We start from the raw sequence: 12,805 nt of genomic DNA, 5'->3' as shown, positions 1-12,805 counted from the left end.
TCTGGGATCATGTCTGGAGTGATAAGTCTTCAGAGTGACAACTTATTCTCAAATAGTTCAGAGGGGAAAAGTTCTTTGTACTGTACCTGGCACTGTTCTGTAGGGAAGAGATTGTTTAAAAAGAAAACTGAAAGTGAATGTGAAAGAAACTTTACAAGATTAAAAAGCATCATCATAATGATTCAATCTCATGATTGTGTTTCTCTCCCCTCTCCCCTGCTCTCTTTCTTCTTTTCTCTTTCATCTTCTTCCTTCCTTCCTCCTTTCCTTCCTTTCTTCCTTCTTTCCTTCCTTCTTCTTCTCCTTCATTCCCTTCCATACTTTCCTTTTTTCCTTCCTTCCTTCCTTATTTCTTTTTCTTTCTCAGCATTATGCTTCTAATGTCACATACAGAGCCCGTATCAATTTTCCAGGTGGGTAGAAAAAGATTCTTCATACCAAGAAATGATGGATATTGTAGGTGGATAATAAAAATGATGGCAGTTAAAGAAAATCGCCATTCTAAAAAAGATTGTAGTGATTATGTGTTTACTTGTATGCTACCAAATCTCTGTTCACTCTGGTTTTTATTAGTTGCTATTGTGCAGGTATTATTGACCAAACAACGATCATGGAATTATTGGGTATTTAGAAATAATAAGGATATTTGCTAAGGCTTACCCTACCTACCTCTTATAATGAAGAAATGAAAAATATGGGAGAAAGTTCTCTGTCAACTATAAACTGCAAAAAATTTTAGCAGTCATTTAAAGTTAGTCACCAATAAGTATTTAAGTATACAGAAATCTGGTATTAAATACTATTAAATATTCCTAACTCCAAGAAGAATTGCTTACATTCCCAACATTGATGATCAGTATGAGGCAGATTTTCTCCACATTATGTTACAAGGCAAAGGTAGAAAAGTTTTTCACCTTTTCACCCTCTGTAAAGATCTGGATAGCATTTGGGATGAGTCGAGCGGTCTTCTCCTTGGTCATAAAGGTTATGTTCTTTAAAGCAATAGAAATCTAAACACACAAAAAAGAATAAAAAATTGTAAAACGAATTTCTCAGAAACATACACAACACAAAATACCAAGTATTACATCAATCTAGTCCAGAATATTCAGGTGAAAAACCTAAAGGAGTTAATAAGCACATGCCCGCATTCTCTGACATAAACACGGTGAACAGATATTCTTCCCTTCAGCAATTTCCTCCATCAGCTCCTATACCTAATATTAGGATAAAGTGTGAAAAGACACATGGGTATTTATGTTCCATATTAACACACACACAGACACACAAATACACACAAAAAATTCAGACAGTCTGTCACATAAGACATGCTTTAGGCAGCCAAAAGGAGGTATGTTCAAGCTTTTTTCAACCTGAAATCTCTTTTCCCAAATATATTAAATATATACAAATGGAGCTCAATGTATTAAGAAAAATATATTACACACTTATACTACACATAAATATACTTAGATGTATACAAGTATAGATAAATACATGTAACTTACTTTGAAATCTAAAGTACATTGTTTTCAGAAGGACTGTATACATTTCTATCTCTGCAACTATTTGTATCAGCAAATCAAATGAAAATACATCTTACTGTAGTTTCCCATCTGAAGATGTTGCTATAGAAACATAGCCAGTTTTCTGAAAGGTATAGTCGTCCCTGAAGCAAAATGTCCCTCTGAAGAGCACAAGCATAATCTACATTAAAAAATAATAATAATAAGGAAGAGCTTAGTAACAAAAAAATGTGGCAACTTCATAAATCTTATACTACTTGAACACATGGAAAGTCATCACTTTGTTCATTAGTTCATTCATTCATTCATTCATTCACTTACTCCTATATTTTGGGCACCACACACCAGATATTTTGCTAGTCACTAGGGTTACCAGAAATGGACCTTGCCCTCATGGAACACTGTCTAGAGGGGAAGGCATACAATAAACAAATAGAAAAATAAGTATAATGACCAAAGTGTGGAGAAAGCTGAGAGCATATAGCAAGGGGTATACAGGTATGGGGGAGGGGGCAGGGAGAGTATACATGGAAAAGTTCGCCAGAAAAAGTAATCTATAAACTGAGATCTGAAGATCAACAAAGGGTCAGCAGGAACATTAGGGAACAGCATGTGCAAAGGCCCTGTGGTAGAAAGAAACAACATCTTTGAGCAACTATACAAAGATCTCTTGCTAGAGAAGCTGGAGAAGCTAGCTCATGTAAGGTCTCACAGGCCATGGCAGAGTGTGGATTTTATGAAAAGCCATCGATGAGTTTAAGTGGGAGGACATGATCAGATGTATGTTATTAAAGACCACTTTATTCACACTGTGAGTATGGATTCAGATAAATCAGTTGGAAATCCAGGGGGAAACAGTTGGTGGCTCAGACCAAAAGATGACAGTACTAGAGAAAGAAGTAGTTAGATTCAGAGATATTTAAGGGGTAGTACTGATGGGGAATTGGTAACTAATTAGATGTTGGATGAGGGTGAGGGAGGGAGCAAGGGTGACTCTAAAAATTGTATACATTTTAAGTTTAGTTTCAAGTTTGATCCTCTCTACCTCAGCACTAAAATCCAGCAAAATCAAGAGTGCTCTGGTAAATGCCACTGCCTACAAGCAAGTTAATACCATGCCTCTAAGATTAAGACCTGTCTCTGTGACTAAAGTAAATAGCATTGCTAAATTATTAATAATATAAGATATAAAGAGCTGCTGTGAAGAGATTTAGCTTAATTGACAAATTTTAAAACTATATAAAGTGGTTAGCAATTTTAGGAAAAAGTTATTGAGGTTATGAACCTTAAAATATTTAAATTTGCTCGTGTTAAATTTCTAAGGAAATACTAAAAATAGAACAAAGGAATGCAGTCTTTCACAGTGCTTCCTTCAGCAAAACAAAACTGAGATGCCATCAAACCAAAAAGAAAAAAAAAATCCTAGTAAATAAGCAGATTAAGTTACTCATTTACTAGCATGCATCTCTAAAACAGGGACGGGGCTAAAGGTCACCTTGAAGTATCCTGAAATTTTTATCTAAAGCGCTGAAACACTTTATTAATTCGATGCTTCTCAAACATCAGATCAGAAATACCTGGTAGATTTATTAAAATAAAGATTGCTAGGCCCCTCCCTGAGTTTCTGATTAAATACATCTGGGCTGGGGGGAGAGTCGGCACGTCTAGCAAGGCCCCAGGTGATGCCAACTTTGCTAGTCTGTGGACCACACTTTGAGAACCGCTGCACTATTTTACATTAACTCTATTCAAAGCTATGCTAACATTTTAACTTAAGACTAATTGATATAGATTGACAGATTTTTTCCAGTGGTTTTTAAAAACAGTCTCCCTAAAACAGGTGTGTTTTACTGTAGTAAACTTATACCTCATGAAAATTGATTTTTTGTAAGATGGTTTCCTAGCAATATGTCCTAGGCAAGAAATGAAAAAAAATTTTTTTTTTAATTTTTTTTTTTTGGCTCTGTTGGGTCTTCATTGCTGCGCGTGGGCATTCTCTAGCTTCAGCGAGCGGGGGCTACTCTTTGTTGCGGTGCGCAGGCTTCTCACTGCGGTGGCTTCTCTTGTTTTGTAGCACGGGCTCTAGGCGTGTGGGCTTCAGTAGTTGTGGCGCGCGCGGGCTTAGTTGCTCCGCGGCATGTGGGATCTTCCCAGACCAGGGATCGAACCCGTGTCCCCTGCATTGGCAGGCGATTCTTAACCACTGTGCCACCAGGGAAGTCCCAGAAAAATTGTTTTAAAGAGCAAAGGGATTTTACTTTGTTTTTGCTCCCAATTTCCCTACTGATAAACAAACATGTACAACAATAATGAGCACTTCAGAAGGCAATATTCTACCTGACTTGAGTCATATTAACAATATGATTCATCTAGAATTGAATAAGAAAATAATGTTTGTCAAAAATTGTTTTATGGATTTTATAACTTTATCATTGGTTATTGGAAAGTTAGAATAAAATTAAGTAAATTAACCAAGCAACACAGTGAAACAGGAGAGAAGAGGGCACGGCGCAACCTTTAAAAGAATGACAGCCCAAGGACACGACATAAACTGATTAGAACCAAATAGGTCCAAGATGGCAGACGAGTCTGACTTCCACTAGACCTTGAACCTCAGTATATGCTCATTGTAGCACATCAGCAAGCCAAATGACATACCCACAGGCACCATGACAGTTCCAAGGCCGACCATAAAGGTCAAAAAGTGGGTGGTGGCCCAATTCCTGGAAATCCCCACTCCTTCCCCAAAATAGCTGGAATACTCCTCCCACTCATTAGCCTATGAAATTACCCACCCCTATAAAACCTGACAACCCCATACCCTGGTGCCACTCTTGCCTTCTGAGATCCCAGACTCTGTCTGTGGAGTGTGTTTCTCTCTAAATAAATCCACTTCTTACCTATCACTTTGTCTCTCACTGAATTCTATCTGTGACGAGGCATCAAGAACCTGAGTTTCATTAAGTCCTGAGACCAGGTGTGTGATCTCAGTTAAAAGACCCTGGGTTTGAGTCCCAATCTGAGTTACAGTTTCAACAGGTCACTTTGATGTGTGCATTAACATCAACTTACTAGTTATTACATGATCAATTTCAGCACAATTGAATGGCTCTAACACTTAAAGATTTATTTTAATAACTATAATATAATAAAGGATACCATGGAAATATGTACAAAGTGTTATGGGAATACAGGTGGAGTGAATCAGCACTATATACTTCTGGAGTAAGCTTGCACAATAAGTAGTATACACATATTTAAATGAACAAGATGTACTATTTAATTTTACAGAATTTAGGCATATCTCCATAATGATGTTGAATTAAGATAATGTGTTTTTAAACAATAATGTCAGGGGGGGACTTCCCTGGCAGTCCAGTGGTTAAGACTTCGCCTTCCAATGCAGGGGGTGTGGGTTCGATCCCTCGTTGGGGAGCTAAGATCCCACATGCCTCAGGGCCAAAAAAAAAAACCAAAACATAAAAAAAAACAGAAGCAATATTCTAAAAAAAATAATAATAATAATAATGTCAGGAAATATACACCCAAAGTATTCTTTTCTAGCAGCAATCACCTTTGGGAGCCCAAGAAAGCTGATATTGCTTAAGAAAGACTCTTTGGAACAACATTTTTAGGATTGATTTCAGATTTAGTACGTAAACAACAAAAGATAACCATTCTCATTTTTTATACTTTACATTTTTTTGGGGGGTTTTTTTTTCCCCCCTTTGCTTTTTACCTGAGAAAACTGTAAGGGTAGATACAAACTGAAGAAGAAAAAAAATTAATTTTCCCTTGTGAAAAAGGGAAAGAGACCGCCCCCCAACCCCTTAGAGCATTTTCTTTAGAAAGCTTATCAATTCTTTCTCTGCACCTGTGAGACGTGACTCTTTTTAAAAGTAAAATAAGGGCTTCCCTGGTGGCGCAGTGGTTAAAAATCCGCCTGCCAATTCAGGGGACACGGGTTCGAGCCCTGGTCCGGGAAGATCCCACATGCCGCGAAGCAACTAAGCCCGTGCGCCACAACTACTGAGCCTGCACTCTAGAGCCTGCGAGCCACAACTACTGAGCCCGTGTGCCGCAACTACTGAAGCCCATGCGCCTAGAGCCCGTGCTCTGCAACAAGAGAAGCCACGACGAGAAGCCTGCGCGCCACAATGAAGAGTAACCCCCGTTCACCGCAACTAGAGAAAGCCCACACGCAGCAACGAAGACCCAACGCAGCCAAAAACAAAATAAATAAAAATAAAATTTTTTTAAAAAGTAAAATAAGTCTCTTGCCAGTTTTATAACCCAGGAATGTTTTCTCCAGGACCTGGGAGCCATCTCTTTCAAATGTAAACATCAGGGAAGATAAGACCCCATCTCCCAGTTTCTGTGAGTGGGTAGGAGCCTAATTTCGGTGGGTGCCTTGATCCAAGTTGCAAAACTAACTCTTATCTTTAAGAAGTGAGTTTATTTTTCCTTCAGATAAAGCCAATTAGCTAACACAGCCGCCCCAATTACCAGATGAATTTAGGATGAACTGATGTCACATATGGTGCTATCAAGTCCTCTTACTTGAGGACTAGTTATCATTTTTTTTAGTAAATTTATTTATTTGTTTGTTTTTATTTACTGGCTGTGTTGGGTCTGCGTTGCTGCGTGTGGGCTTTCTCTAGTTGCGGTGAACGGGGGTTACTCTTCATTGTGGCACGCAGGCTTCTCGTCATGGCTTCTCTTGTTGCAGAGCATGGGCTCTAGGCACGCAGGCTTCAGTAGTTGTGGCACACAGGCTCAGTAGTTGTGGCTTGCGAGCTTTAGAACACAGGCCCAGTAGTTGTGGCACACGGGCTTAGTTGCTCCATGGCCTGTGGGATCTTCCCGGGCCAGGGCTCGATCCCGTGTCCCTTGCACTGGCAGGCAGATTCTTAACCACTGCGCCACCAGGGAAGCCCAGGACTAGTTATCATTTATCTTTAGAACATGTAATGGTTGTACCTGCCTGCCTATATAAAAGGGTGAGATTTCTTTCTGCCTTCACAATGTCTTTTGCAGATTGCCTGTGATGCACATCACATTCTACTTTAATGTTTATTCAATAATAAAACCAAGTGTTTTCTTTCTCTTTTACTTTTGTGGAGAGGTTTTCTGGGGTGGTAGGATATTTTGTTTTTAATTATATTTTTCCAACACAACATTTTCCAGCATGAAAATCTGCCTTGTTCACTCATTTAATCAGAGAAGTTAAAAAATGTTTTAAGCAATGACATCACTGAAGAAAGCATTCTCCCAAGGTGAATACATTCAAATCAACAAACATATTTAGCAGTGTAAATATTGTTATTTTAGTACAAAACTAGTACATAGAACTTCCAGTCTAAGTTGACACGTGTCTACTTCCCCTCTTGCTCCAAAATTCCTTTGAAATGACAGGGAAGACGTATGAAAGAGATTAAATTCGTAACAATGCTGAGGGGTGGGTATAAAAACTAGAAGTTTTGATAAATTTTAGAAGACAAAAAGTGGATACAAATGTATAAACCACAGTGTAGAGAAAGCCTCAGCTCAAAAAATATACGGGAAGGCTGCAGCAGAGATAACAGCCACTCTTCCCTATGCCACCCCAGAGAGACTTCACACTTAGAATCAGCAGGTACAAAGAGGGATAGCTAGAACAGGGACAGATATCAAATAACTGCCTAGTGAACTCCCTATGGTAGAGGTCAGCCACAGTCACCCACATCTTCCAACACAGCGGAGTTGCTATAGCTTTGCAGCCTCATCATCATTTGGTGTTGTCAGTTGTTTTGTTTTTGGTTTTGTTTTTTAATTTAATTTAATTTTTTAATAGTTTTTATTTATTTATTTATTTTTGGCTGCGTCAGGTCTTAGTTGTGGCACGTGGGATCTTTTGTTGAGGCACGCAGGCTCTTCCTTGTGGTGCTCGGGCTTCTCTCTAGTTGTGGCATGCAGTTTTTTCTCTCTCTAGTTGTGGTGCGTGGGCTCCAGGGCACTCGGGCTCTCTCGTTGAGGTGCGTGGGCTCGGTAGTTGTGGTACGTGGCCTTAGTTGCCCCAAGGCATGCGGGATCTTAGTTCCCTGACCAGGGATCGAACCCACGTCCCCTGCATTGGAAGGTGGATTCTTCACCACTGGACCACCAGGGAAGTCCCTGTTTTTAATTTTAGTAAGACTATTAGCTATGTTGTTTATTTAATTGTGCTTTTAATTTGTATTTCCCTATGACAGATGATAGTGTGCAATTTTTAATATGCTTATTTGCTATCCATATATCTCCTTTGGTAAAGCATCTGCCCATTTTTTAATTGGGTTGTTTGTGTTCTTACTGTTAACTTTTAAGAATAGTTTCTATTCTGGATAGAAGTGTTTCTTTAAAAAGAAAAAATCAGGTATGTGATTAACAACTGTTTTCTCCCTGTGTCTTATATTTTCACTCTCTAAAAAGTATCTTTTGCAGAGCAAAAAAAGTACAATTTATCGGGCTTCCCTGGTGGCGCAGTGGTTAAGAATCCGCCTGCCAGTGCAGGGGACACGGGTTCAAGCCCTGGTCTGGGAAGATCTCACATGCTGTGGAGCAACTAAGCCCGTGTGCCACAACTACTGAGCCTGTGCTCTAGGGCCCGTGAGCCACAACTACTGAGCCTGTGTGCCGCAACTACTGAAGCCCGCGTGCCTAGAGCCCGTGCTCCGCAACAAGAGAAGCCACCGCAATGAGGAGCTCACGCACCGCAACGAAGGGTAGCCCCTGCTTGCCACAACTAGAGAAAGCCCGCGCGCAGCAACAAAGACCCAACACAGCCAAAAATAAAAATAAATAAAATAAATAAATTTTTTTTAAAAAAAAAAAAAAAAAAAAAGTACAATTTATCAATTCTTTTCTTGTATGAATCATGCTATTGGTATTACATCTAAGAATTCACCATCAAATCTGAGTTCATAGAGATTTCCTCTAGAAAAACCCAGATGTTTTCTTCTAGAAGTACTACAATTTTACATTTTACATTTAGTTCTATGATCCATTTTGAGGTAATTTCCGTAAAAAGTATAAGGTAGGCATCAAGGTTCGCTTTTCTGCACATGGACGTCTAATTGTTCCAGCACCATTTGTTGAAAAGACTAACTTTTCTCCATTGAATTGCCTTTGCACCTTTGTCAAAAATCAGTTCACAATATTTGTATGAATTTATATCTGGGCTTTTTTCTGTTCCATTTATCTAAATGTCTACCCTTTGGCAAATCTCAGACTTTCTTGATTACTGTAGTTTCATAATAAGTCTTGAAATTGAGTAATGTGTGTCTTCCAGCTTTGTTCTTCTTTTTCAGAATTATTTTGGCTATTCTAATTCCTTTGTTTTTCTGTATAAATTTTAGAATCAGTTTGTCATTTTACTCATCTATGAAAAAGCTTGCTGGGATTTTTCATTGAGATCTTAACAATATTGAGTCTTTCAATCTATAAACATTTATTTAGACTTCTTTTGTCAATGTGTTAGTGTCAGCATACAGAGCCTGCATATGTGTTAGATTTATACCTAAGTGCTTCATTATTGGGAAGTTCTGATGTAAATGGTATTTTTAAAATTTCAATTCCAATTGTTCTTTGCTAGCACATATAAATATGACTCTTTCTTTTACCTTCAAATGACTTTCAATCCTGAGACCTTACTAAATTCACTCATTAAATCTAGAAGTTTTTTGTAGATTATCTGAGATTTTCTACATGAATAATCATGTCTATTGGCAATAAAGTTAGTTTTTTTTCCTGTTCTTCTAATGTATATGCCTTTTATTTCCTTTTCAAGTCTAATGCACTCATTGTACTTACAACTTCTAGTACAATATTGAGTAGGAGTAGTGAGAGAGGACATCTTTGCCTAGTTTCTAATTTTAAGTGGAAGGCATTCACTCTCTCATCATTAAGTATGATGTTAGCTGTAGGTTTTTCATAGCTACTTCTAAGGAGATTGAAGTTCTATCCCTAACTTGCTGAGAGATTTCTTATGAATGAATGTTGAATTTTGTCAAACACTTTTTCTGCATCTACTGAGACGATCACATGGTTTTCCATATTTGGTCTGTTAAGATGATAAATTTCATTGATTTTTTTTTTTAAGTGTTTAACCAGCCTTGCATTCCTGGAATGAACCTCACTTGGTCATAATCCATAATCCCTTTTATAAATGCTGAATTTCATTTGCTAATATTTTGTTTCAACTTTTTATTTCTATGTTCATGACAGATATTGGTCTTTTCTTGGAATGTTTCTGTCTGGTTTTGGTATTTTGGTAATACTAGTCTCATAAAATGAGTTGGGAAGTGATCCTTCTTATTTTCTGGAACGGATGATACTATTTCTTCTATAAATGGTTGATAGAATTCACCACTGACACTATCTAGACCAAGTTTTCTTTTTATGGAAGGTTCTTAACTACAAATTCAATTTCTTTACTAGGTATAGGACTATTCCAGCTATACGTTTCTTCTTGTGTGATGTTTGGTAGTTTGTATTTTTCAAAGAATTAGTTTATTTTATCTAAATTACTGCATTATGGGCATAGAGTTGTTCATAGTATTTCCTTATTATCCTTTTACTATCCATGGGATCAGTAGTGATGGCCCCTTTTCCGTTCCTGATATTGGTAATATGTGTCATCTATCATTTTTCTTGGTCAACCAAGCTCTCAGTCTCTCAATTTTATTCATCTTTTCAGAGAACCAGCTTTTGCTTCATTGGTTTTCTCTATTTTTAATTTCATTAATTTATGCTCTGGTCTTTATCATTTCTTTCCCTTTGTTTGCTTTAGGTTTAATTTCGTCTTCTATTATAGATTTATTAGGTGTAAGCTTAGGTTACCGATTTTACTTCCTTTTTGTTTTTTAATATATTCATTTAACACTATACATTTCCTCTATATACTTACTTTAGATCAATCCCACAAACTGTTATTTTCATATAGTTCACCTGTATTTCACACTGTTAAATTATTCTGATTCTTACAACTCGTTGCACCCTGAAACACTGTGATACTCCTTTCTTCTGGATCTTCATACATTATTTGACCTTTCCTTCTGAAGTTTTTTACTGGATTTTCTTCTTCTACTGCTGCCATGATTCTTCTGTTAGTGTTCTTTTAACTCTATATGTTATCCATGGTTGAGCTCATCTATTCTCCTGATTTTAAGTGACATTGATATTCATTTACTCAGTCATTCCTCTCTCCATCAACCATCCATTCAATCATTGAGCACCCATTATTATAAGTCGAGTACTGACCTTGGTATCAGGGTTACAATAGCAAATAATATAGATAATGGTTATGTAAATATATGATAGAGAAAAGTGCAAGGCACTTAGGGGAACACAGAGTGGAGGCATCTATCCAGAGGTGATATTTAAAGTAACAGCACTGATCACCAACCATAGTGTTGGATCAGAGTTCTACAGGGACCTTTCTATGTCAGATATAAAACCTTTCATTGCTGGATCACGGGAAGGCCCTGGGAATCCAAGAAGAGAAGCCAGGAGAGCTAAGGTATGAGGAGTCACTTGGGGGGCTAAAGGCAGTGGCTATTTACCAGTCAATGTTTCAGTATTTTAACTACTACTACTGTTACTCTGGTGAGCAGTAGCTGAATACGAGAGCTGTACCAGCCCAGTCAAATTTACAGTAAAGGCATTCCTAAATGAGAAATATACAAATAAAATATATATGTAAATATATATAATACATAAATATATATTTAAAAATATATAGACAAAAGATAGCCAGGTACAGAGGAGGGAAAACAGTTCTAGGCAAACTGAAGTAAAAAGGCCTGAAAACAAAAGGAAATGACATATCTAAAGAAGGTTGCCTTCAGAAGGCTAGAGACTGAAGGGACCTTGATGAAGGATGAGGGATGAGAGGATATTTAACATATATCAAAGGCCACGTAAGTCAGGCAGTCAAGCTTTATTCTAAGGTCATTGGAATACTATCCATGAAGGGTTTTAATCTGATCAGATTTGCATCTTAGAAAAACCACTATAACTACAGTATTGAATAGATTGAAGGCACGTAAGAATAGGGGAGAGACAAGTTAGAAGGTTACTGTGGTGTACACTAAATCTTTATTTCCAGATAATATTTATATTATATATACACACATATATATGTATATATATATATATTTTTTTTTAGTTGTCTTGGCAACTCAACCTCAACATGCCCAAAATTAAAATACTTGCCTTCCTCCAACATGTTATGTCTTCCTTTGTACCACTTCTGTACCTTGTTAAAACTGTTCATATCACCCTGAATCATAGTGATTTGTTTATATGTGTTTGCTCTCCCACCACACTCCAAGTTCTTCAGAAACAGCATGGTGTGTGGCTCATACTGAATACTATTAAATATTTATTGAACTAGCCTATAAAGTATAATATTGTGGATTTGAAATGACAATGAGTTGTTTTTTAAAATAAAAGTTTAAATTAAATTTAAGATTCTCTGTTTCAGAAGACAGTGATCCAATATGTGGTTAAATCTAAGAACTTAAAGAGATTTGTACAGAATGATACCAATTAGATATTTTAATTTGTATAGATATGTGTGTCATTGACATTATTTCCAGATAGTACAATTATAGGTGGTTTTAGATTTCTACTTTGTAAATGCCTGTATTTTCCAAATTTTATACAATGAAAAAGTTTATTATAGCAGTGAGGAAAAACACAAAAAATGTAAATTTTTAAAAGCAAATATACATACTGAAAGATATCTACAAAATATTAAGCAAAATTACATATAGGTGGTAGGATCACCAATGATTTTCAATTTTTTCTTTACACATTTCTGTATGGCTTTAATGCTTTATAGTGAGTATATATCACTGTATTATCAGATTAATTTCTTTCAAGAAAGCAGTGATGAGTATAAAATATTTTATAAAGGTTTCCATGAAAAGTATTTGATTTCAAGTGACAAAACTGGCAAGACACATTTGCAACAACATGTGAAAAATATCTAATTTTTTTTAACATCTAACAAGCTATTACAAGAAAAAGACAAATAACTGCTAGAAAAATGGGCAAAGTTTATGAAAAGAAAGGTTCACAGAAAAATACAAATGATTTATAGATGTTCAACCTCCCTCATAATTAAAGAAATGCATATTTAAATACAATTCTATCTACCAAATTTTGCTAAAGCAAAGTTCCTGAGGTGTGGCACAACAGATACTTACATACACTGTTGATGAGAATGAATATTGGTGTAGCCTTTTTGGAGGATAACT

General features: G+C 36.7%; 1 protein-coding gene across 3 annotated transcripts in view; it reads right to left on the bottom strand.

Moving 5' to 3' along the window:
- Positions 1–12,805, bottom strand: part of GRAMD1C (GRAM domain containing 1C) — a 92,838-nt gene that overhangs the window by 56,114 nt on the left and 23,919 nt on the right. For 2 of the 3 annotated variants that reach the window (XM_061193090.1, XM_061193091.1), the window contains exons 3-4: positions 1,604–1,707; positions 915–1,010 (exon numbers count right to left, since the gene is read on the bottom strand). In XM_061193090.1, coding sequence (XP_061049073.1) covers positions 915–1,010; positions 1,604–1,707 — 200 coding nt within the window. The remainder of the gene's footprint in view (positions 1–914; positions 1,011–1,603; positions 1,708–12,805) is intronic. The other variant, XM_061193092.1, reaches the window with a different exon arrangement.

This window comes from Eubalaena glacialis, chromosome 6 (genome assembly GCF_028564815.1).
Source record: "Eubalaena glacialis isolate mEubGla1 chromosome 6, mEubGla1.1.hap2.+ XY, whole genome shotgun sequence".
NCBI classification, from domain to species: domain Eukaryota; kingdom Metazoa; phylum Chordata; class Mammalia; order Artiodactyla; family Balaenidae; genus Eubalaena; species Eubalaena glacialis.
This window is presented reverse-complemented; position numbering and strand designations above follow the sequence as displayed.